Below are 24,188 nucleotides of genomic sequence, written 5' to 3'. Positions count from 1 at the left end.
GGATTGCATGTATGAGGATGATGGAAACATGTCCTTTATCTTATTAGCTCACTCCAGGGAATGAGCCCTGTATGTGAGTTTCCCAGAGAGCGACAGCTTAGTCATTTACAGACAAGACCCATCCTGGTTTGGCAATTTCATGTATGTATGACAAAAAGAAAACCAAGTGGCTGGGGTGGAGTCTCAGTGGTAGAGCGCTTGCCTAGCATGTGTGAGGCACTGGGTTCTATCCTGAGCACCACATTAAAAAGAAAAAAGTAAATAAATAAACAAAGTTATGTAAAAAAAGAAAGAAAGAAAAAAGAAAGAAAACCAACCAGAGCATCTAGTTTATGTAAGATTCTGTGTGAGGAATGGGGAATGGTGAAAATGTGTGGGCCCTGCTCAAAGGGAGCTCATTTAGGGTGGACATGGAACTGTCCTTGAAGGGCATGACACATCTCCTGTCCTATGAGAAGAGAAGGAGCAATTGAATCTTGCCTTGGTGGCCCGGGGTCAGCATGCTGGGTGCTTGTTGCTCTCCTGGTCTGTAGGACTGCAGCCCTTCACTCGGAGGACACAAAGGTGGACACTCCCCCCCCCCCCCCCCCCCCCCCCCAGGCTGCGGACAGTCTGACTTACAGCTTGTAGGCAGTTCCAGCCTTGGGAGCGTCATTACTCATTCTGTGGCCTTTCTGGTGTTGACTAATGAGCTCCAACAGCGATTTTCAAAGTTTACTGTGGGCCAGAATCTTCTGGGGAGCTTTTCAAAGTCCAACCTGTGATACACCCTGGACTACTACCACCAGGATTATGGGGCATGGAGGCGGAACCTGGTCATCAGAACATTTCAAAGCTCCCGAGGGGATTCTTGATGCTCTGAGAGCCAGTGTTGGACAGGGCCACATCTGGTATAATCCTCTCTCACAGAGAGCGGTGGTGGCTCTGGCTCAGCAGTAAGATTTTGCCCCTAGTGTCCCACAGCTGGTAAATGACAGAACTAGACTTGAAATCATTTGCAGGCCCTCAATCCAGTTCTTCTAGGCTGTCACCTAGTGGTTCTCCAGCAGGCCCCCCACTTCTCACCCAGGTGCCTTGCCTGGTGCCGGCTCACTTCCCTTTGGCTGACTCTTATCACTCGAGGTCCTTGTCATCCTTCAGGGCTTGTCTCAGATGCCACCATGGGTATGAGGCTCATCTGGAGCCATTCCCTGGGGCCCTGCCTGTGACATTCCCTCTGCTGCCTGGGAATGCTGCCTGGGGACAGGCATGGCCCTTTTGCCTTGGGTGGGACCTAGCGCATGTCACGTCATAGTAGTTCTTTGTATAGTAATTCATACTATATAACATTATTGACTTTTTTTTCCCCAAAGTGATTTTTTTTATTGTGGTAAAATAGTCATGACATAAAATTTACCATTAGTGACATTTATTGTATTCACCATGTTATGCAACCACCTCTGTCTAGCTCCAGAACATTTCCACCACCTAAAAGGAAACCCTGTATCCTGTGAAGAAGTGGTTCCCACCTCTTCCCTGCTCCTGGCAACTACTAATCTTTTTCTGTCTTTATGGATTTGCTGACACTGGATATTTAATACAAGTAGAGTCGTACAATCTTACCTGGCTTCTTTTACTTTAGTGTGATGTTGTTGAGGAGCATTGATTATTTATGTTGTTCGACAGATTTTTCACAGTTTAACTTACTCCTCACAGTCCTATGAAGTAGATAGTTCCTGTCAGCATCCTTGTTACCAGATGAGTCCAGGCCCAGAGAAGTTAAGCAACTGTGAGAGTACACACAGTACATAAGTGCCTTGGCCCCTGTCCTGTATTGCTGGTGTATGCTATTGACCTTGATCTTGACCTTTAGAAACTGGTGGTATAAGCTCAACCTGTGAAATGGAATTTGAAGAGCAAAGATGAAACTTCAAGAGAGAACTAGTTTATAGCATAAGTACAGTATGCATATGATATAGCTCTCTGAGCAGAGATCATTACAGATGGCAGGACAGAAATCACTGGTTAAAGTTCTTGGCTTAACTCAGTTTCATTTCAGATTTCCCACAAATGTTAGATATGGAGCATAGGACTGTATAGCTAGTATCAGAAGCCAGCTGGTCTTCCAAGGTCACAGGATGTTGAGAATGAGTCTTCAGAACTCCTGAAAGATAGAGGTTGTCCCAGACAAAGTGCATCTTATGAAAGTAGTTCTTGCTAGGTGTCAGACGCAGTTCTGAGCAGTTTGTATATTTGCTCCATTCATTCTTACAAAAACTTTACAAGACAGCTACTGCTGTGTTTTATGGAGGAGGAGACAGAAGCACTAAACATTGAACTGTCTCACCCAGGGCGTGCATTAAAACGGGGCGGACCCAGGAAACCTGGCTCCTACGTTTATGGGCTTCATCTCTTTTTTCCTTAAAAAAGTCTTCATATTCCATTTGGGAATATAACATACCTGTTTTGAGGTGATAAGAACAGATTGCTTGAAAAGGAAGAGAAAACAGGAAGGGGGCTGGAAAATGCTGCTTGGATTAAAAATAGATGTGGGGCTGGGGCTGGGGCTCAGTAGTGGAGTGCTTGTCCAGCATGTGTGAGGCACTGGGTTCAGTTCTCAGCCCAGCATTTAAAAAAATAAAGGCCCATTGGCAACCGAAAAAATAAAAAATAAATTCTATCCTGATGTGTCTGTTCTGTGTTTTTAAGTTTGGAGCAAACAAGGTCTTTCAACAAAAATACGATCCTGTCATATACACCTTTTTTAAAAGTTTGTGGTAAAGCATGATCTTAATCTTCCTACTAGGCTGCCTCTTATATTTGAAGAAAAGCTTAGGGGTATCTGGTCCTTATCTCACAGTCAGGGACGCAGCTGTACCCTGGTACAGAAGATATCTGAAATGGCCCTGGTGGCAAAGGCATTTATGGCTCCTAATGGGATGGAGATTGGCCAACAGGTTCTAAGGTCCTGCGGGATCTTTGTGTGTGTTCCCAGTCCTCCTGATAATTCTTGGAAGTCAGCAGAGCGGCTGTTGTCCATTGAGGTCTTGGATGTGCTCCTTAGTCTAACGTGACTGATATCCTTTTAAGAAGAGGAGATGAGGACGTGGAACACAAAGGGGGAAGCAGCCATCCATAAACCCAGGAGAGGAAACCAACCCTGGCCACACCTTCCTCCTGGATGTAGAGCCTCCAGAATTGAGAGGAAGTAGATTTGTGTTGTTTAAGCTATCCAGTCTGTGGTGTTTTGTTACAGTCACACTAGCAAACTGATGCAGTAGAGAAGACTCAGAAAATTTTACTTGTTCTTTTGAGCTCTTTGCCACTTCATCATGCCTCTCAGACTTCCCCAAGACAAACCAGAAAGACTCGGGCACTGTCATAACCAGACAAATGGAGCCCCATGGGGTTCCTTGGAAGTAGAGGTGGATTTGGGCTGGGGATGGCTTCAGGGGAGAGGTTGGGCTGATTTGGACCCTGGGTGGAGAACTGGCAGAACGGCTGGGAGAGCCTGGTGAAGAACCTCCCTGCAGAGGGTGTGAGGAAGACGGGTATGGAGAACGGAAAGTGGCTCTGGGGATGCTGGAGCAGGGGAGGTGGGAAGGAGGCCCGGTCCCCTGAATGTTCTTGAGCAGCGGAGTTCTGGCTTGCAGGGTGCTGGCGGGTGGGCAATCACACCGAGAGGTGGTCAGCGTAGTGCAGGTCTCATCTAGGGTGTGCTGGACGTGAACAGGAAGGACAGTTGCCATGGAACTGGAGGACTTGGAATCCTGTGGATTTGGTGGTTGGGTTTAGATGGTGAAATGGAGAGGTGGCCCCGATGTTTTGCGAATGTCAAGTCGGTGAGATTGAGAACCCAGAAGGTGGCACAGGGCTGAGGCGCCCCGTATTGGGTTCCCTGGGCCTTTGTTTTTGTGAAGATTGCAATCTAAGATATTTCCGTATTTTCTTTCTTTAAGAGGACCTCTCAGTGGTATATGCTTTCAGGTGCCACAAATCCTGGGTTTATTCCTGGTCATTTTAGATCAGGCCAGTGCGAGGGGCCAGCACCTAGCATCTGGAGAGAGTTCAGCAGGGTTTGAATGGAATTCTCGCCCGGCAGGGCCTGCGGCGGAAACGGAAGAGAGACATGGCTGACACCATAGGACGGTCTCTGCCAGGCTCTGGGGGAGCTGCCTCATATGAACTCTGGTCTTGCTGAGCCCCAAGCAGAGCTGTGGAGTTACAGTCACCAGGTGTATGAGTGAGAAGAGGGAGGCAGCTCCTACTCTCCGCCCTGTTGCCTCAGACCTGGGAGGAGCTGACATTTTCAAGGGGAAGAGAATAACAAAGAGATGGGCACTTATTGCGGCCCTGCTGTGTACACAGAACAAGCCAGGCGCCAGGTAGATACAGGACTGAGTCAAAGATGCATCTCTTTCCGCAAGTCACTGCCAGTTTGATGAGAATATGTGTCTTTTTTAATTTTTTTTTTTAATATTTATTTTTGGGGGCTGGGGTTGTGGCTCAGTGGTAGAGCACTCGCTTGCCTAGTGCGGGTGACGCCCTGGGTTTCATCCTCAGCACCACATAAAAATAAATAAATAAAAATAAAGTTATTGTGTCAACCTACAACTAAAAATTTTTTTAAAAAATATTTATTTTTTAGTTGTAGTTGGACACAATGCCTTTATTTAATTTATTTTTTGAATTTTATGTGGTGCTGAGGATGGAACCCAGGGCTTTACATGTGCTAGGTGACTGCTTTACCACTGAGCCACAACCCCAGCCCCCCAGCCCCCCAAGAAGTCGTGTCTTTTGCATTTGTGGAGAACACTAGTTTTTACATGCCTTTCCTGGATTTTCTTGCTCAGGGGAGAAGAGCCAGGGCAGGACACAGGACAGGGGGAAGCAGCTACCTTGCTTCTCTGAGGACACCAAAGTCAGCTCTCGTCAGAGTTCTGGGGTATTTGTTATTGTATATTTTAGGTGCAGAAATTGATGTTTGTAACATGAGACTAAGGGAAGAGAGCAGGACTTGAGCAGTTCATTGAAAAATCATAGCTCTGAACCTCAGTTGGGGTTACTTTTACCTGAAATGTTTATCTCAAAGCTCTATTGTAGGTCATCCATAGAAGATGGCATGGGAAGGGTGATGCAGACATGTCATCACCAGCTTGGCTCAAATAACAAGAGATGGAGTCTTGCTATGTTGTCCAGACTGGCCTAGAATTCCAAGACTCAAGCCATCTTCCTGCCTCAGACTTCTGAACAACTGGATTACAGGGAGTGCCATTGTGCCTGACTCAAACTGAATTCTGAAATCTCATTTTTGCATTCCTATGCATTATGCTGAGTGAAATTAACCTTACATAAAAGAGTAGCCTCCGTTTGATTCCATTTATATGCATCTAGAACTGGCAGTATTAATTTGTGCAGGAAACAAATCAGAATAGCTATTGCTTGGGGACGGGTAGAGGGGTGCGGGTTACACAGATGTTTCCATCTGCCAAATCAGAACAGCTCAGACTCATGCATTTCAATGTAAGTATAACTTACCACCCTCTGGGAAAAGGAAGTGCAAAACTGATCATGGAGGCCAGAGGACAAATGAGTACAGGGAAAGATGATACAGAATGTTAATCGTTGCAAAAACTGACAGGTGTTTACTATTCTATTTACTTTGTATTCTTTTTTTTTTGGAGGGGGGTACTGGGGACTGAACTCAGGGGCACTCGACCACTGAGCCACATCCCCAGCCCTATTTTGTATTTTATTTAGAGAAGGGTCTTACTGAGTTGCTTAGCGCCTCGCTTTTGCTGAGGTTGGCTTTGAACTTGCGATCCTCCTCCCTCAGCCTCCTGAGCCACTGGGATTACAGGAGTGCACGCACCTGGCTTTACTTTGTATTTATTTGAATTGTCTGTAATGACAAGTTTTGTGGGTTTTGTTTTGTTTTTGTTTTTGTTTATTTTTAAGAAATAAGCAGCACAGAGGGTCATCTTTGTTGATTTTTCCTTGCAGGAAGCCTTGCTTCTGTCTCCCTGAGAGCGAGCCCAGAGGCTCGGGAGAGTGGGGCTGGTCCCAGCCTCCCTGGCTACAGTCTCTCTGGGTTTGCTTATTTTCTGCATTTTGGTGACCATGAACTTTGGCTTCCCCGCACTGGCACCTGCCATTGCCCCTGTCCTTTGCCATCCCTTTGATCTGGGATAGACCCTCCCCTTCCATTGACTTTGACTGCCCTGCTCCACCCACTGCCTAGTCTCTTATCTCTGACTCCTCCTTCCCTCTGCGGTTCCAAGTCTTTCTCTGCTGTGGGTGAACCCACAAAAGGTGAATTTCCCGGATCTCATTTCCCTTCCTCTTAGAATTGTGAAGTGCCACCTGTGAGCCTTTGTTCATGGACACAGCTCTGCTGGGAACTGAAGGGGCGCCATCCCCAGGCACCTGTGAATGATACATGCTGTCTGATTCCATGGATATAAACTTCAAGACAGAATGAATCCATGGTGCCCATGGGAAAGGAGGAAGGGATGGGAGCCCAGGAAGGCACACAGGGGCCTCAGTGGGGTGGGGGTGGAGCTGGGAGGGTTCTGGTTTTCACTTGGGTGGTGGTTGCCAGGGGTGCTTGCTTTTGGTAACTCCTTGAGTTGTACATGCACTTTTGTCTATACAAGTTACCCTTTAATTTCTTTTTAAAAATTGCTTCCATATTTTTATTGGTATATTATAATTGTACATAATTGTGGGAATCATTGTTGCATGTTCACACATGCATGCAATGTAACAATATAATTTTGCCAAAAATAAACTAGAAGCCCACACAACATTATAAAAAAAAAAACTGCCCTATTTCACATTTTAAAAAACACCCATATTTCTAGATTTTTCTTGAAAAATTGAACCAGGCATGGTGGCAGATGCCTGTAATCCTAGTGACTTGGGAGGATGAGGCAGGAGGATCACATGTTCAAGACCAGCCTTAGCAACTTAGCAAGACCCTGTCTCAAAATAAAAAATAAAAAGGGCTGGGGATATGGTTCAGTGGTTAAGGTTTAATCCCTGAATAATGTAAAATGAAATAAAAAGAGAAAAAAGAAAAATTAGATGTGGCAGCACAGTCTGAATCCCTAGGGAGTAGCATTTGGCTAGAGCTCTGAGGTGCCTGCACCCCCACCCCATTCCTCATGACCCACTTCCTGTCTCTGTGCCATCCAGCAGAAGTTGTCCAGCAAGTGGGTGGCACTGGTGTTACATATTTTCCTCCTCCTCCTCCTCCTCCTCCTGTTGTATTTTCTCATTTTCTTAGAAGGCATGGAAGTCTGGGGGTTCATGCCTGGTTTGGTCAAGACAGTCTTTCAGAACTCCTGGTGGCACCAGGACCCTAAGTGCTAACCATTCCAGGTAAATTCCCTGCACTGGGGACAACTGCAGTTAGATTATGACCAGCCGTGGCAGTTACTATATTTGTTCCTAGGTATTTCATTTTGTAAATGATTTCCTAATGTGCATTCTGTTTTAAAGTAAGATTTCTTAGTAGTCCTGGTTAATGCTTGTACCTTGCTTGGCATTCAGTGATGGTTTGGTAGAATGCATATATGATTGAGAAGTGTTTTCCTCACTTAATGGGTAAGGAAGGGCTTACTCAGTGTGATGAACTTAGAGCTTACTCTAGCTGCAAACCCACACCTCAGGCAAATGATCTTGATGATGCCATCCTTACAAATCCAAACCCGAGGGCAGGCTGGGAGCCGTGCATGCTCTTTTTCCCCATCTGAATATGTCCTTCTCTTTCTTCTTTCCTCCTCCTCCTCCCCCTCCCCCCTTTCTTCCTCCTGCACGGGGGGACAAACCCAGGGCCTTGCACATGCTAGGCCAACTATGCTCTTCCACTGAGCTACATTCCTCGTCCATTTCTGCCTCCTCCTTGCAGGGAGGCTGTGACTTTTTTTTTCTTTAAGACTACTGACTCATCTCCTCACCCACAAAAAAAAGTGGGGGGGGGGAAGAGAAGGAAAATCAAAGGCTACTTATAAACAGACAACTTTGTTTATATACTTCCCCCCCAAATGAATGGGTAGTGGTGCCTCAGTTACAGTTTTATGACCCTAGCAGCCAGCCTCACCATAGACAGGGTTAAAGGAAAGAAGTTTATGGACTTTTCCACTCATTAACCTTTTTGAAAATCTTATACACACGCAGAGCTAAGTAAAATCATGCTAAAATTCCATGCCTTAGCAGTTGGCATGACACTAAAAGTACTAGAATACAGAGTAATTTTCTCTCTGGGTTCATTGTCTGCATTTACAGAACGCCATCCATGAATGGAACAAGGAACTTGGGGTCCAAGACTATTCTGTGACCCAGGAAGCTTCTAGGTTACTGGGGTAGGGGCTCCCCTTCTGCCTCTTTTTTTTAAAATTTTTTTTAGTTGAAATTGAACACAGTATCTTTCTTTATTTATTTTTATGTGGTGCTAAGGATCAAACTCAGTGCCTCACATGTGTGAGGCCAGCGCTCTACCACTGAGCTATAGCACCAGCCCTCCCTTCAGTCTTAATCTAGGAAACACATGCAAGTGTCCAAGAGCTGTCACACAGCCAGGGCCCTCCTCACCAGAGACGTGGGCCAGAAAGTTCCCAGGGCTGAGTCAGAGGTTCTCGGTACACACAGGCTGGCTCTGCTCGTGGCCAGCTGTGACTGCACAGTGGGATACTCTCCACACGTGTTCTTGTCTTGTCCTTATGTGGCTTGGGGTGGTGGTGGTACTGTGTCTTTATGTTCACTTTACGGACAGGAACCAACTTTGGAAAGGTGAAGGGGCCAAGTCAGGGTCATGCTGGCTGTGGGTGTTGGAGCCCAAGTTCAAACCTAACTTGAAGCCCCGGATCTTCCCTCTGTTCTTGGCTAGGTTGATCATAACAAAGCACCACAGACGGGTGCCTTAAGCAACAGAAATCTGTTCTGTTCCAATTCTGGAGACTAGAGGGCCAAGATCAAGGTACAGGTAGGGTTGGTGTCCTCTGAGGCCTTTCTCCGTGGTGTGCAGGTGACTACCCTCTTGCTGTCTGCTCTCTTCACCTGGTCTTTTTCCAAGGGTGAGCATTCCTGGTTTCAGTGTGTGTGTGTGTGTGTGTGTGTCCGTCCGTCTGTCCTATCTCCTCTTTTTATAAATATGCCATATTGGATTAGGGCTCATCCTGCAGCCTTATTTTAATCTAGTTAACTTTTTTAAAACCCTGTCTCCAAATACAGTCACATTCTGAAGTCCTGGGGGGTGGGTTTAGGGTTTCAACATGAATTTGAGGGTGCAGGGTGCAGCACCCAGGTGAGTCCCTAACATTGCTCTATCACTCACCCCCCACAAAGCTCATCTTCCTCTTCTGCTAAAGGTGTGCTACCCAGAATGAGTTCACCTCCATCACCAGGTGTGTCCTTTGGGTGAACCCTGGGCCAAGCCCTGTTAAATTCATCATCTCGCTTCATACAATCTTTAGAACATCTTCCCCGAGTAAGAACCTTCCAGGACAATAGACTCCAAGGTGAGTAATAGAGTTTGAACTCCAACCCCATCCCCATGAGACCCGGGCTGTGCTTTCTGTGCCCTGTGGTACAGGCTGTGTGGTCAGATCCCAAACACCACTTTGAGAGCTACAAAGGGCTGCACAGATTAAATGGGAGCAGTCCCTACAGGACGGGGGCACTTAGGGAAGCTTTGGGTACGAGGTGGCATTGACATGCCTCATTTTTCAAATTTAGTTCACATTCCTACAGTGCAGGATGGGTGGGGGCAGCCATCCACCCAAACTTAGTTCTTTCTGTTCACGTTTCTTGGCTGGGTTTCCTGGGAATTTGTTGCATATTTATTGATGTAGAATTATTTGCTTTCAGAATTGCAAGGGTGGGGGAAATCTGCAGTCTGGCTGCAAAAAAGTAATTTGGCAATTTATTTTCAGGGCTGCCCTTCTTCCAACAGCTTGTTTCAAACTCAACCTCTGGCACAAAGACATCCATCATTTTAATTGCATGTTACTGTTTAGTCAGGCACAAATTTGTTTCATTTTCTTTTGCCTTTCTCCTGTGGTTGTAGGTGGTGGTGGTTGTTTTTTCCTGGTCCACCATAAAAAAGAAAAAAAAAAAAAAGGCCAAAAATATTTCTCCAAAGCAAGCACTTTTTATAGTCAACGAGTTTTTAGCCCTAAGATGTGTGGTTTTCCAATGCTGCAGGTTTGCTTCTTAACCTCTCTGAAGCAGAAAATCGAGGCTGCCTTTTCCCCTTTCTTGTTCAGGTAGCAACCATCATGCAATTGTCTCAAGATAGTTCTAAGAAAAGTGTGTTGGTCTCGGGGTCAGAAGGCTCCTGTTCTATTCCTGGCTTTGCAGTGGCTGCCTGGCAACATGATCTGCCTTCTCGCCTTGTTTTTCCCATCTGTGAAACGAAGGGCTTGAATGTGTTGATTTCTAGAACATTCCCGTGTTCTCACCTGGTGACCTTGGATCCCATACCCAGGCCTGGTCACTGTGGCCATCCAATGATGTCCATTGAGGAGTTTGTTCTATTCCCAATCATGATGTCTTGCTCTGTTGGGTCACAAATTGTGGCTCTTTAATTCAAGGTCAGAAGTTAATACTGTATCCCTCAGAAACATTCTCAAGGATAAAGACATTGTTTCCATGGATTAGATTGGGTAAGAAGTTAACTTTGGTATGTTCAAAGCTAAAAATGTAGCTTTCATTGTGGTGTATGCTTTGTTTCTTGATTCAAAGATGCTGTTTCCTGTGTCCATGAAATAAGCCCAGAGTGAGTAAGTGGTAGGGTGGCCCCCTTACAGCCTGGGCAGGGGAATGAGGGGATTAAATGTGCACACACAGGTGCCGAGCTGGGTGCCAGCAGAGGTCAGGATACTACATTTTGTTTTAATAATATGGAAGAAAAATAAATTGTTAACGGATTGGAGTGATTTCCTCTGCATCCCACAGCACTGTCACCGTCACCAGGGACAGAGGATTCCTCTTCCCAACCACAGCCTTGATACTCCAAGGCAGGCTTGGGCTACAACATGCTGACACCATCTTATCTCTCATCTCCTTTGCACATTACAAGGTTTTAAGTTTTTATTATGGAAAATTTCAAATACACAAAGTAGGCTAATATGCTGAAATCCTCACATACACAACATCCATTTATTATTATTTTCTGGAGTACTTTATGTTCTTTCTTTTCACAGTACTGGGGAAACCAGGGTCTTGTGCATGCTAGGTAAGCACTGTACCACTGAGCTACATCCTCAGCTCAATTTCTGGAGTATTTTAAAGCAAGACAACTTATTTAACCTGTTAGTACTTAAATGGGTATCTCTCATAAATATATATGTAGCATATATAGCCATAATATCATTATCATGTTGAACAAAATGCACACTGATTCCTTAATATCATTTAATACCAAGTCCTCCATCAGTGTTTCACATTCATCTTAAAAACCTATTTATGGGGCTGAGGTTTGGCTTAATGGTAGAGTGCTCGCCTAGCACACCCGAGGCTCTGGGTTCGATCCTCAGCACCACATAAAAATAAATAAATAAAATAAAGGTATTGTGTCCAACTACAACTACAAAAAAATAAATATATTTTTAAAAAAACTATTTATAAACTACACATTGCATTTGATATATGTGTCTGTTTTAATCTGTACAGTCCCTCCCCCTTTTCAGTGCAATTTATTGAGCTCCTTTTGGCAAATGTAGTATAAGACAGCTGTGATTAATTTAGTGTACTTCCCCTAAACAGAGTGAGTGGCCTTAAAAAACGGAGTTTTAAGGACTGGGGGTGTAGCTCAGTGGTAGAGCATCAGCCAGGGCTGATAGAAAATAAACAGAACCCATTTCTAGGGTTTTTTTTTTTTTTTTTTTTTTTAAAGAATGCATGTATTGGGCTGGGGTTGTGGCTCAGTGGTAGAGCGCTTGCCTAGCACATGCAAGGCCCTGGGTTCGATCCTCAGCACCACATAAAAATAAAATAAAGATATTTTGTCCAACTACAACAAAAACATAAATATTAAAAAAAGAATGCAAATTATTTGTCCTACTTTTGTTTCCAACTTAGGTTGATCCAACCTAAGTTGGTATCACAGAATGGGGGTTTCCTAAGAAGCATTTTTTTTCAAGTTGTGAAAAACTTTATGTACATGAAATCCTTAATGTACATACACACATGCCATGCACCCATGAAGTGTTTGTGTATATGTGTGGTTTTCATCCCAGTTATCTTTTGTTGCATAGTAAATTCCCCTGATGCTTAGTGGCTTAAGACAACCACCATTGTGTGCACATTTAATCCCCACCCCTCATGGATTGATTGTATTGGTCTAGAATTTGGGGGCAGGGCTCAGCTGTGTCCTGCCCCCATGGTCACACAGCGGTTGGATGATGGGCTGGTTTGTAGGGTGCAAATGTTACACTCACTTGTCTGGTATCTTGGCAGGGATGGTTGGGTGGCTGGCTCAGTGGTGACAGTAGACTAGAACATCTGCTTGCAGCCTCGTAAACATGACAGCTGCAGGGTCCGTGGACATTTTGCTGCCCTCTGGCTCTTCCCCCAGAGCAAGCATCCCAAGAGAACTATCACCTCACCTCAGAAATCACAAAATATCACAACACCATGTTCGTTTTCATTGAAACTGTGCCAAGTTCTTCCAAGGGAAAAGGACAGAGACCCTCTCTCAGTAGGGGTGTCAGAGAATATGTGGTCATGTTTGTAAGCACCCCCTTTGGAAAGGACAATACACTAGTACCTTAAGTACTTGTTAAGCCCCCATGTCCTTGCTTGTCTTTTGATGGAAGACAGAGGCCCCTGGAGTGGAAGGTACTACCCCAAAGGTCATTCAATGCAGCTCCTGTCCCCCATTCCCTTTCACTGGGGAAATTAGAGGACTGACTTGGTGTCTCTTCTTGATTGCCATGTCCTGAGCTGCTTTCCTCCACCACACCCTTATGCCACAGTGTTCTGCCTCACCTGCAGCCCAGAGCAATGGCGCCAGCCATTATAGACTGAGACCTCTGAAACTGTGAGCCCTAAATAAACTTTCCCTCCTCTAAGATGGGGGGTGGGTGGGAGGGAGGACTGAATTGGACAGGTGCACTGCAACAGCTACATGACTCTGCTCACCTAAGAAAACTGCTGTGGCTCCAAGTCCAGAACTTAAGAGGAATTGGTCCGAGGGACCTTTGTGCTAGGGAGATTGCCATGTATTTCATCAGTGGGGCTGGTATATTAGGCAGTGTGCCTGATAGTACGTGTCACCAAGAGTGTGAGTGTCAGCATGTGCTGTTTTGGTGTTCCTCACTGAGAGGATGAAGCATGATATTTGAAGTTTTGGGTGAGACCAGTTTTCAGGGCAGCCAGAGTCAAGTAGCTTTGGGTATCCTTGACTTCATTCAGCATTGTGAGGAATGACCAGGACACTCGTCCCTTCAACTAAGGAGTCAGCTGTGTTTGGATAGAAGTGTAAGTAGACAGAAATTAAGGAGATGTCAGGTGTGCCCTGTCGATGTCAAGAAGGGCCAAGGATTGGGTATAGCTCAGTGGAAGACACTTGCCCAGCATGAGGCCACAGGTTTCACCCCCAGTACTGCCAAAATAAGGGAAGGAAGGAGGGAAGGAGGGAAGAAGGAAGGAAAGAAAAGAGAAGGTCCACAGGATTTCTGTGAGTAAAGTCATGGTGGAAGAGCTAACTCTGGACTCTCCCTCTCTGGTCTTTGCAGCACATCGAGGGGCCCCACTCAGGGTCTGAGGAGGACACTGGCTGGCTGGGGAACCGACCAGCAGCGCCTCCTTCCATTGACTCACATACTGAAATGACAGCCCCTTTCTTTTAAAATGTCTTTTAGTTCCTTGTTGGTCAAAATTAAGTGTAGTTTTTTTTTTTTTGTTTTGTTTTGTCTGACTTCTAAGAGCTTGTTAGCCGGGCAAGTCAGGAAATTAATGACATGCTGTTTTAGCAGAATTGGATTTCCAGGAGCCACCTAGACAGTGCTACCCCCTCTCCTACAGAGGTGTGGCTCCTCTGTTAGTCTGTGAGCAAATATTCTACTTTCCACATGGCTGTGGCTTCCCTGCTCTCCAGAAGGAATGGGAATTGCTTCCCCACCTGAGATCTGGCTGCCCTCGACCCTGTAGCCCCGTACGCCAGCCATAGCCAAAATCATGAATGCAGTCGGCTCTTAGTGTGTGTTTTTTCTATTGGGTATAAGAAACGTTCCTTGTTTGCAGGGTACATTACATGGGCTCAGAGCCCCAAAGGTGAGAAGGAGGGCCAGGGGAGTAGCAGGATGAGGTAGAAAGACCTCTGCCGTAAAGATCGGGAAGCTTGGGTCTGGGTTCTAGTTCTGCCACTTAGAAACTATGAATTTTATCACATGATTTCTCTGAGGCTCATTCTTTTCTGTAAAGTGGGGTCTTAGAACCCTTATAAACATTGGAGTACTTGTTAACTGGCAGGTGGGATTTATAAGCTGGACAGGCTGGTTTTATAAATCCAGCAGATTCTGGACATGTCTGCGTGGTCTTGCATCACTATACTCATCAAGTCTTTCTGATAGCTGAGAGGGTATTTCTAGTTCATGATAAAATGTCAAGGTGACTTATGTGGTAATTTCAGATATCCATGTCTATGATGTCCTGTAGTAAATAGTGTGTGTTTGTTTATGATGACTTAGCCATATTGGCGATGACAGTGGTATTATCCTCATGTTACTATAATAAAATTCCCGGAAGCAATTACCTTATAAAGAGAAAAAAGGTTATTTTGACTCATGGTTTTGGAGGTTCTAGTCTAAGATCAGGTGGCCCCCATTGCTTTGGGCCTGTGTAAGGGTGGAACATCATGGTGAGAGGCCTGTGGCAGAGCAAACCACTTCCATCATGAGCCAGGAAAAAAAGACAAGAGAGGCTGGGGTCTCAAAATCCCCTTCAAGAGCGCACCCCCAATGACCTAAGGACCTCCCAGTAGGCCCCAACTCCTACAGGTCTACAGCAACCCCCAACAGTACCTCCTGGGGTCCAAACCTTTAGTACATGGACCTTTGGGGGACTTTCAACCAAACCATAGCAACAACAGAGACCCTGAGGCCACTTAGGGGGTGTGTGTTGGTAACTGAGGACTAGTTTCCTAGGGAGGTTCATGGAAAACTGGCAGGTCAGCCGGTGGGGGTGGGGGTGGGGGTAGTGAGGTGAGTGAACTGTGAATTCGCACTCCCTAGAGGGGCTGGAGCAAGCCTGCGGAGCACCAAGACAGACTTGCTCTCAGGGACACCAAGGACTTGGAGAGGAAGAAATTTACAGGTTTACAGAAATTCTCAGGCGGGACTAACAGTTTTCTCTTTTATTTTTCCCCCACTTTTATTTTTTAATTGGTGCCTTCTATCTGCATATACTAACGGGATTTATTGTTACATATCCATAATGCACATAATACACAATATAACGGCATAATTTGGCCAACATGACTGCCAAGCATTTTCCCCCTCTCTCCCCATCACCTTGGGTTCAAATGGGATCATTTGATATTGGCAATGACAATGGTATTATCCTCATGTTACTATAATAAAATGACGTACCTTGATTTTTACTAAGCATTTGACACAAAGCACGTGGTGGTATTCCTGTGGACCAGTGGGAGACAAAAGGTTTGGGTTGAAGTAATGATAATTCCTTCATTGGTATAGCACACCAGGTTACAGTGTATGCTTGTTTGCTGTCTTGCTTTTTTATTAATATAATACTTGAGTAAGGTCATCAGAGCAGATGAAAGTATTCCCATTTTTCAGACAAAGAAGCTGAGACTCAGGGTTGCCTCAGGTCATGGTCCCATTGCTAGGAAAGTGGTAGAACTGGGATTTCAACCCAGCATTTGTGCCCCTCAGAATCCCAGGGCACAGCCCCAGGGGGGACAGTTGTGTGCAGTCATACTGGGCTGGAAGCCACCAACACATAGGTGCCCTGAGGTCCTATGAAGCGAGAAGTATACCCCCAGCATCACCGCTCCCCGTGTAGACCTGCCTCTGACAGGGCCCCGAGCTGTGACACTGGCATCAGGAACTGACAGATGGAGTAACAGGCTGGGACTCAGGACATTCTTAACAGGGTAGATCTCTTCATGCACTGAAGAACCAGAACTGGTTAACATTTTGTGCAGAAGAGGCATAGCATTCTCATTCGCCATAAGGATAGGCCACAGAGGGGTGCGGCTTCCCAAGCACCAGAGGTCTGGGGTGCATTGGAGCAGACTCTGGTCTGGAAGAGGTGATGGCAGTACTGGGAACCTACACGCAGGGCCTGGCCAGCTACAGAAAATCCCAACAGAGTTGGACTGGGGAATCAGAACTGGGGTTCAGAACTTCTGAACCACGGGTGGTTGTGGTGCGAACCGAGGCTACTCCTTAATTCACTTCGGTGTTTGTGTTTTTTTCAACTTCCAAACGTCAGGTGGCAGAAGAGCAAAAATGACTAGTGCAGCGTGCTGCCAACAAGAAGCCGAGTAGTGGGCTGGGTGGGGCTCAGCGGTAGAGCGCTTGCCTAGCATGTGTGAGGCCCTGGACTCGATCCTCAGAACTGCATAAAAATGAACAAATAAAATAAAAGCATGCTGTCCACCTACAACTACAAAAAAAAAAAATAGAAAAGAAAAGAAAAATGAAAGAAAGAAAAATGTTGAGAAGTGAAGTTTGTTACTTGCAGTTGACCCTGGCATTTAGCTTGAGGATGGGGACAGGAATGGGAATGTCGGAGAGGGGCATCCTAGGTGAGGAAGGCCCCAGTCAACCCATGGAGGTGGGACTGCTGAGTGTGGTGGGGCAGGCATTGTGTTTGGAGAACAGAGTGCTTCACAGTTTCATGGAGCCTGCGGGGAGAGGTAACATCTAGTTTTAGGTTAGGCAGTATTGATAATACAAAGTCCCTGACACAGGCTAGGGTGCCTGCACCTCCATCCTTGATAGATGCCTTTGAGCAGAGCAGTGAAGACCACTTTAGGCAATGCAGGGGAGATGGGTATAGGGGAGGAGACACTAGGGGGAGCAGGATCGCTTGGGGCTGTTGCTGTGGTCAGATGATGAGCCACAGCCTGAACCATGAAGGGAGAGGCCTTTCTGAAGATGGACACACAGGGACATGCCATCCAATGGATGTGACCGTGCAGAGGGAGAACGGCCACATGTACCTGAAAGGAGCAGCTCCCAAAATCTCGTTCACTGCTTGGGTGTCATAGTTTTACAGTTTCCTTCGTAACTGGGATATATACACTTGTTGAGTACACACCTTCCAAATCTCCCTGGATGCCCCACATCTTATGCTCTTGAGACTAAATGAGATCTAGACAGGTTAGCTCCTATCTTCTGTGTTCTTCCAGGACCTGATTTGACTTGTGAGTGCTGCCCTTGGGTCAGGCTGTAGTAGGGGATTGCCTGCAGCATCTTATCTGACTGAGGTCAGCATAGTTCATTTATTTGGGGGGGTGGGGGACAGTTAAGGCATGGACACGGCTGAGAACCAGTGAGTCAGCGAGACAGGGACTTCTGACGCTGACTGGCCAGCAAAGATGGCACAACATCCATGCCTTTCCCTGCTAGCCGCCTGCCCGCCCCTGCCCACCCCAGCTTTCTTTTAAGTACATACTGTTATTTTACACACGATGTTAAGGAGCTCGGTTCTTGTCAGCTGATGTCAGATCCAAAGGCACTGCTGCCGAGAGACACGTCGACCCAAACCCCTGGTGGCTGGTCCTGGTGGAAAGTGATGTGTTGAGATGGGAGGCAGGAAAGCGAGGGGACATCTGTGCAAGAGCTCCAGGGAGGAGCTGGCCGGAGCCTGCTGTGTTTGGGGACAGACAGCTCACTGTGTTAGTTTGGAACTAGGTGCAGTGTCACTGGGTTCCAGAGTGGCAGCCCTGACTTGGTAAGGCCCCCGTTCCGTACAGGGCGCTTCAGAAGGTGAGGAGCTGAGTGGCGCTGAGGCCTGTGGGTTTGGGTCTGCAGTGGATTTGGACGAGCTGCTCACCGAGGACTTCTGCAGTGGGGGAGGTGGCCACCCTGCTTCTGACTGGGTAACCCCTGCTCCATGCCCTGCAGTGGCAGTTGGCATTGATAAGCACCTGGCAAGCATTTGGGAAGGAAGGGAGGAAGGGGGGAAGGGGGGAAGGGAGGAAGGGAGGGCAGGCTCCGTCACAGAGGGAAAGACCTAGTTAACAGTAAGGCCCCAAGCAACGGCTTTCCAGTCTTGTCATGTTGACTTAGCGCCTTTCGGAACCACTAGACAGCACTTGACATAATAGCAACAAAATTGTGTTTAGGTAAACAGCTTTGGAAGCGCAGGGTGGTTCCCCAGGCTCTCGTTCATGGAATACTTAATTTGAAAATATTTTAATGAGTATATTCTCATTTTGAGGCCTGTGGCTCGTGGAGTATGGTGGGTCTGTTGTCAATGCGTTAGCAAGGCCCATTCAGAATGTGCCTTTCTTGGCCCCAGACCCCACCACACACACACACACCTGCTGTCCATCCACACAGCTATCCATGCAGCCAGCGGGCATTAGGGAGCCCCTGCCGTGTGCCAGCCAGGCACTGTGTGAGGGGGATGCGGGACAGGGAGGTGAGTACTCGGGTGAATGGAGCTGGGCCCTGCCCTCAGGGTGCTTAGTCTGAAGCAGGAGTGAGGATACAGAAGCCCAGAGAGCAGCCATAGAAGTTGATCCTGTGTAAAATACAGCCATGAGCCTGCCCGAAGGAGCACAGAGGAGGGAGCACTTGTCTGGCTCCTGAAGAGATTCTGTTTGGGCGAAGCTTGAGGTAATGCTTTCTGGGCTTCAGCCCCAGGTGCTGGATGTCAGGCTGGCAGTGCAGGAGAATTGAGTTCTCTGGAGCCTTCTTAGGATTGAGTGTGAACACCCTGTGGACTGGGAGAAGGGGAGAAAGTGGGTTCAAGTGCAGAATGACCTTGATTCTCTTAATTTCATCCTAGCCAATAACCCACTGGGGCCTGTGTTGAGGATCCTTCCATTCCAACCCTCATTATTCTATCAGATTCTTTTTGGAGCTGGAAAGAGACCTTGGGAATTCTTTCTTCCAGCAGAATTTGGATGAACCAGGAGCATACTTGAGGGTGTGGGTGTGGGGGAGTGTCTGCAGGTGTGGAGTAGAGGTGGTATTTTCTAACGGACTGGGCCTTGCCACTTCCAAGACCAGTGGAAATGAGGGTCTGGCCTGGCAGAAGGGACCTGCTTCCTCACCTCCACCCTGAGCTCCTCAGACATGACAAGCCATGTCAGAAAGACATTGGAAAAGTGAGATTTGGAATGACCTGGGCAGAAGCTCATGCTGACTCTTTTCATTGTACACGAGTAGAACTGTGATTTTTCAGCCAGTGTTCTGTGAGTGGAGTCATCCTGTGCCTGCCTGGTAGGTCCTGAATCCAAATAGAGAGATCCAGCTGCGGGGCAGGTTGGATTCGGGGCCAGTTTGGTTTTGTGGCCCTGTATATTCAGGGCACTGTGTCAGGAGCTGCAGGACAAGTCTGGGCTGGTGATAAGGATTTGGGGAAATTATGAATTGCTTAAGGCCGCAGTTGGTGGTCCACCTGGGAGCACGGGGCGCCTGCTTTCTCCAAACCCAATTCCTCCTGCCGTGTCCTGCTGCTAAAGCTCTTCTTAACTAGTTCAGTCCCACCGGGAGACCCACTAATGAAGCGTTGGTGCCACAGTAACAGGTGTTTCCTAGGGCTGACAGCAGAGGAGAGGCACAGGGCAAAACTACCCAGAGGATCCATTGTTAGGGGCAAGAAGGAAGGGCACCAGGGAGGGAGGACTTAAAATATATATATATATTTTTGTTGTTGTTTGAGAACTGCAAGGAGATCCGTGTTTTAGGAAAACTTGGGAAGAAAACCACCCACAATTTTTCCACCCTAATACAGCTAATTATATTTTAACAGATTTTCTGTTTGTCTCAGGCAGTCCACAATACATAACTCACGTCTTTATGCGTACTTGGAATCACAGCTAGCCTATAGAGTTTGTTTACCTAACCTCGTACATTTTCCTTATTTCTGCCTCATCTTTGTAATTATTTTCCATAACGGCTGAGCAGTACTCTGGGGTGTCAGAAGGCCATCGTTCTGTGTCCCTGGGGCTGTGGAATGGGCTGGTTCCTCTCTCCCCCTCCTTAAGCTTGTGCTCTAGAGAACTTTCTGACACCTTCAGCCTTGTGCTTCTGTGCCCTTGCTGCCTTGGAGAAGCAGTTCCAGGAAGGGGACTTTGAAGTCGGTAATCCAGGCATGCAGACAGTTTTGATATTTGTTTTTACTTTTATTTATTTATTTATTTATAATATTTATTTTTTTCATTGTAGTTGGACGCAATACCTTCATTTCACTTATTTATCATTATGTGGTACTGAGGATCAAACCCAGGGTCTTGCATGTGTGAGGTGAGTGCTCTACCGCTGAGCCACAAACCCAGCCCCTGATTTTACTTTTATTTATATATTATTTATTTATATATATATATATAAAATATTCATTTATTTACCTGGGGCTGAGGGTTAAACCCAGGGCCTCGTTCATGCTAAGCCCACTACCACTGAGCTACACTCCCAACCTTGCATTTTTATATGTATCATGCAAATACAGATGTGCAAATAAAGCAGAGGTGTAGCTGAGCGAGTTATGAGGAAGCAGATGCCACTACTCGGCTCAAGAGACAGCTTCCTGCTAGCCAGAGCCCTCTGCGCTCCCTTCCTGCCAGGAGCTGCGTTACTCTGACTTTATTGTAATTGCTTCCGTGTTCATTAAGTTTTGTCACCCAAGAGTGCATCCAAGACATGACAGCTGGATTTTGCCTTTAAAAAAGGTCTTCTAGGGGCTGGGGTTTGGCTCAGAGGCAGAGTGCTCCCCTAGCATGTGTGAGGCACTGCGTTCGATTCTCAGCACCGCATATAAATAAATAAAATAAAAGTCCATTGACAACTAAAAAAAAATACACACACACACACACACACACACACACACAAAATATATATATATATTAAGCCTTTTAAATTAACCTATAGGAGTCCCCTCCATCTCTTCTCTTCCCTCTATTGTTTGTTGAAGAAAGAACCTGGATCATTTGCCCTGAGAGGTTTCTAGGACTTTCCCCAGGCTGGGTCTCCTGGAGAGAGGAGTTGGAGCCAGAGGTCACTCAGGTGGGTGTTCTGCTCCGGGCAGTACACAGGAGCGGGGATTCTCCTGCGGGGAAGTGAGTAGCCACTGGAGCCCAAGCGCAGAACCTTCCATTCATTAGGGGCTGCAGAGTGTTGAAAGGGCGGTTTCTCTTGTTCCTTCATTATTCGTTTGTTGGACTATTTCAGTAAAGAAAAACTCCACCCATCTGCTTTTTAAAAATAGCTTCATGGAGGTTCACATGTCCTACAGTTCACCCACCGAAAGTATGTAATTCAGTGGCTTTTGGTACATTTAACAGAGCTCTGCATCTGTCACCACAATTAATTTTAGAACATTTCATTGACAAAACGCCACTCCTTTTGCTGCCACATCCTAAACCCTCCAGCCTTTAGCAGCCACTAACCTAACTTCTGTCTCTATGGATCTGCCTACTCGGGACATTTTAACAGGCACATGTACAATATGTGATGCTGTGTGATTAGTTTCTTTCATGTCTTCTAGGTCCCTCCACATTGGTTGCATATGTCATTCCTTTTTATGGCCAAAAAATATTCCATCAGATACATGCAGTAGCATTTGTTTATTCATTAGTTGATGACTATTTGGTGCTACTTAACCCTTTGGATATGATGAATAATATTGCTAGGTAGATTCACGTATAAGTTTTTCACAAACATATGTTTTTATTTCTTGGGTGCATACTTAGGAATAGACTCACTGGGACGTGGTAAATCGTGTTTAACCATTTGAGGAACCATGAGACTGTTTTCCAATGTGGTTGCATGAGTTTTTGTTCCCATCAGCAATATTATGAGAATTCCAATTTCTCCAGTGTGTTTTGCAATGTCTTTTTAATTCTAGTGGGTATGAAGCAGCATCTAATTATGGTTTTATTTGCATTTTCCTAGTGAGTGATGATGGTGAGCATCTTTCATGTGTATTTTGGCCATTTGTAGATCTTTGGAGAACTATCTATATGTGTTCTTTGGCCATTTTTCAATTGGGCATTTGTCTTTTATTATTGAATTGTAATAGTTCCTTATGTATTCTAGATAAAAGTCCCTAGCAGATGTGGTCCACTCTCTATATCCATTTACTTTACTGACTTGTGGATCAAAAGTATTTTTTAAAAATTGCATCTGTGTTGAACATGTACAAACTGCTTTACTTGTTATTAGTCCCTAAATAATACAGTATAACAACTATTTACATAGCATTTGCATTGTATTATAAGTCATCTAGAGATGATTTAAAGTATACAAGAGGATGAGCATAAGTTATATGCATGTACTTCACCATTTCTATAAGGGGCTTAAGCATCTGTTGATTTTGATATTCTCAGTGGGTCCTGGAACTAGTCCTTCCTCAGATATAGAGCAATGACTGCATATGATTTGCAAAATATTATTGTATTTTGGGTTGCCTTTGTAGTTTCTTGGAAAAAAAATTTTTTTTTTCAGTGCCAGGGATTGAACTCAGGGGTAGGCACTTGACACTGAGCCACATCCCCAGCTCTATTTTGTATTTTATTGAGAGATAGGGTCTCACTGAGTTGCTTAGTGCCTCGCCTTTGCTGAGGCTGTCTTTGAACTTGTGATCTTCCTACCTTAGCCTCCCTAGTGGCTGGGATTACAGGCGTGCACCACTGTGCTTGGCTCTTGAGATCTGGATATCTTTTCAGAGTGTAAAAGTTTTGCAATTTGATGTCCAGTTCATTTTTTCTCTTGTGGCTTGTACTTTGGGTGTCTTATCTCTACACCATTGCTTAACCCAAGGTCATGAAGCTTGGTGCCTGTGTTTATTCTGAGAGCTTTAACTGTTTAACTCTCACGTTTAGGGCTGTGGTCCACCTGGAGTACATACACTTCTGTGCCCACTGGCCACCCGTAGCTGCAATTTTAGGCAGAGTCAGTGCTGGATTCTTCCTCTTCATTTACCAGTTTTGGTATTAAGGAGTTGCTTCTCTAGTATGAAACTGTGTGTTTCCTTTGTTGTTTTCTTTGACTCTTAGATTTAAACATATTTGCAATGGTGTAGTTTTTACTGAGCTGGGTGCCTTTGTTCTGTTGGAGCGATTACTGATGAGTACTTTCTGTTTGTTCAAGACTTCAATCTTCTTGGAATGATTTCTCATTTGTGATCTCCTTAGTCTTCCTAAGGAGAAGCTGGGAGAGCAGCTACCACTAGGCCTACTTTACAGAGCAGGAAGAGAAGCATAAGGAGAAATGACTTGTCCCAGGGCACAACCACTAATAAGTGCAGGACTTGAACCCTGGGTCTGACTCTTCTTGTGCTTGTGTCCCAGCTGTATGCCACACGGTCAAAACCCTGAGATAGACCTGGAATTTGAGTTTCAGTCCTAGTTCTGTGGTCTGTGATATGCAGGAGATCTTTTGTTCTTTCTGGGATTTGGTTACTTGCTCTGTGAGATTGGAAGAGCCAGTCCCAATCTAGAATTCTGAGCAGATTTCCTCATGTCACCTGCAATGAGAGACAGCCCAGGTCTTGCTGCTCTGGGGTGGAGCCCCATCAGGAGCATCTGATGGACAGAGCTCACCATCACACACAAATGTTGGTCCATATGGCTCCCTTTTTGTCAGGAGAGACTAGTGAGGGTTAGTGATGGTTATCCCCTTATATAGTTGACCTTTATTCTAGCATGTGATGTTTGAATTTCTTTAAGTATGAGTTTGTATTATACTTGAATAAAATAATTAAATTTGTAAAAACTTGTGTGCATGTATACAATGTAAAAGAGAGAAGTGGGTTTTTTTTAATCCTTTTGTTTCTTATCCGGCTCTCACACTCTAAATTTTCATCTACCCGTTTGTCTTCCAGAAACATGCCAAAGGCCAGGATTTGTTTGATCAGATCGTGTACCACTTGGACCTTGTGGAAACAGATTACTTTGGCCTCCAGTTCCTCGACTCTGCCCAGGTCACAGTATGTATTGCTTTAATTTCATTTCAGGACAGATTGGCTTTTGATGCTAATTGCAGATCCACAGTTGCTAGAAA

At 45.7% G+C, this 24,188-nt stretch overlaps 1 protein-coding gene across 5 annotated transcripts in view; it reads left to right on the top strand.

Moving 5' to 3' along the window:
• Epb41l4b (erythrocyte membrane protein band 4.1 like 4B) overlaps window positions 1-24,188 on the top strand; it is a 134,488-nt gene that overhangs the window by 13,250 nt on the left and 97,050 nt on the right. For all 5 annotated transcript variants that reach the window (XM_046451463.2, XM_046451466.2, XM_046451462.2 and 2 more), the window contains exon 2: window positions 24,010-24,114. In XM_046451463.2, the coding sequence (XP_046307419.1) occupies window positions 24,010-24,114 (105 nt within the window). The remainder of the gene's footprint in view (window positions 1-24,009; window positions 24,115-24,188) is intronic.

The sequence above is a fragment of the Marmota monax genome, unplaced genomic scaffold (genome assembly GCF_021218885.2).
Source record: "Marmota monax isolate L192 unplaced genomic scaffold, Marmota_monax_Labrador192_F-V1.1 WCK01_AAM20220418_F8-fsc00020, whole genome shotgun sequence".
NCBI lineage: Eukaryota > Metazoa > Chordata > Mammalia > Rodentia > Sciuridae > Marmota > Marmota monax.
The sequence above is the reverse complement of the archived record's forward strand: the minus strand, read 5'-3'. Positions and strand labels throughout refer to the sequence as shown.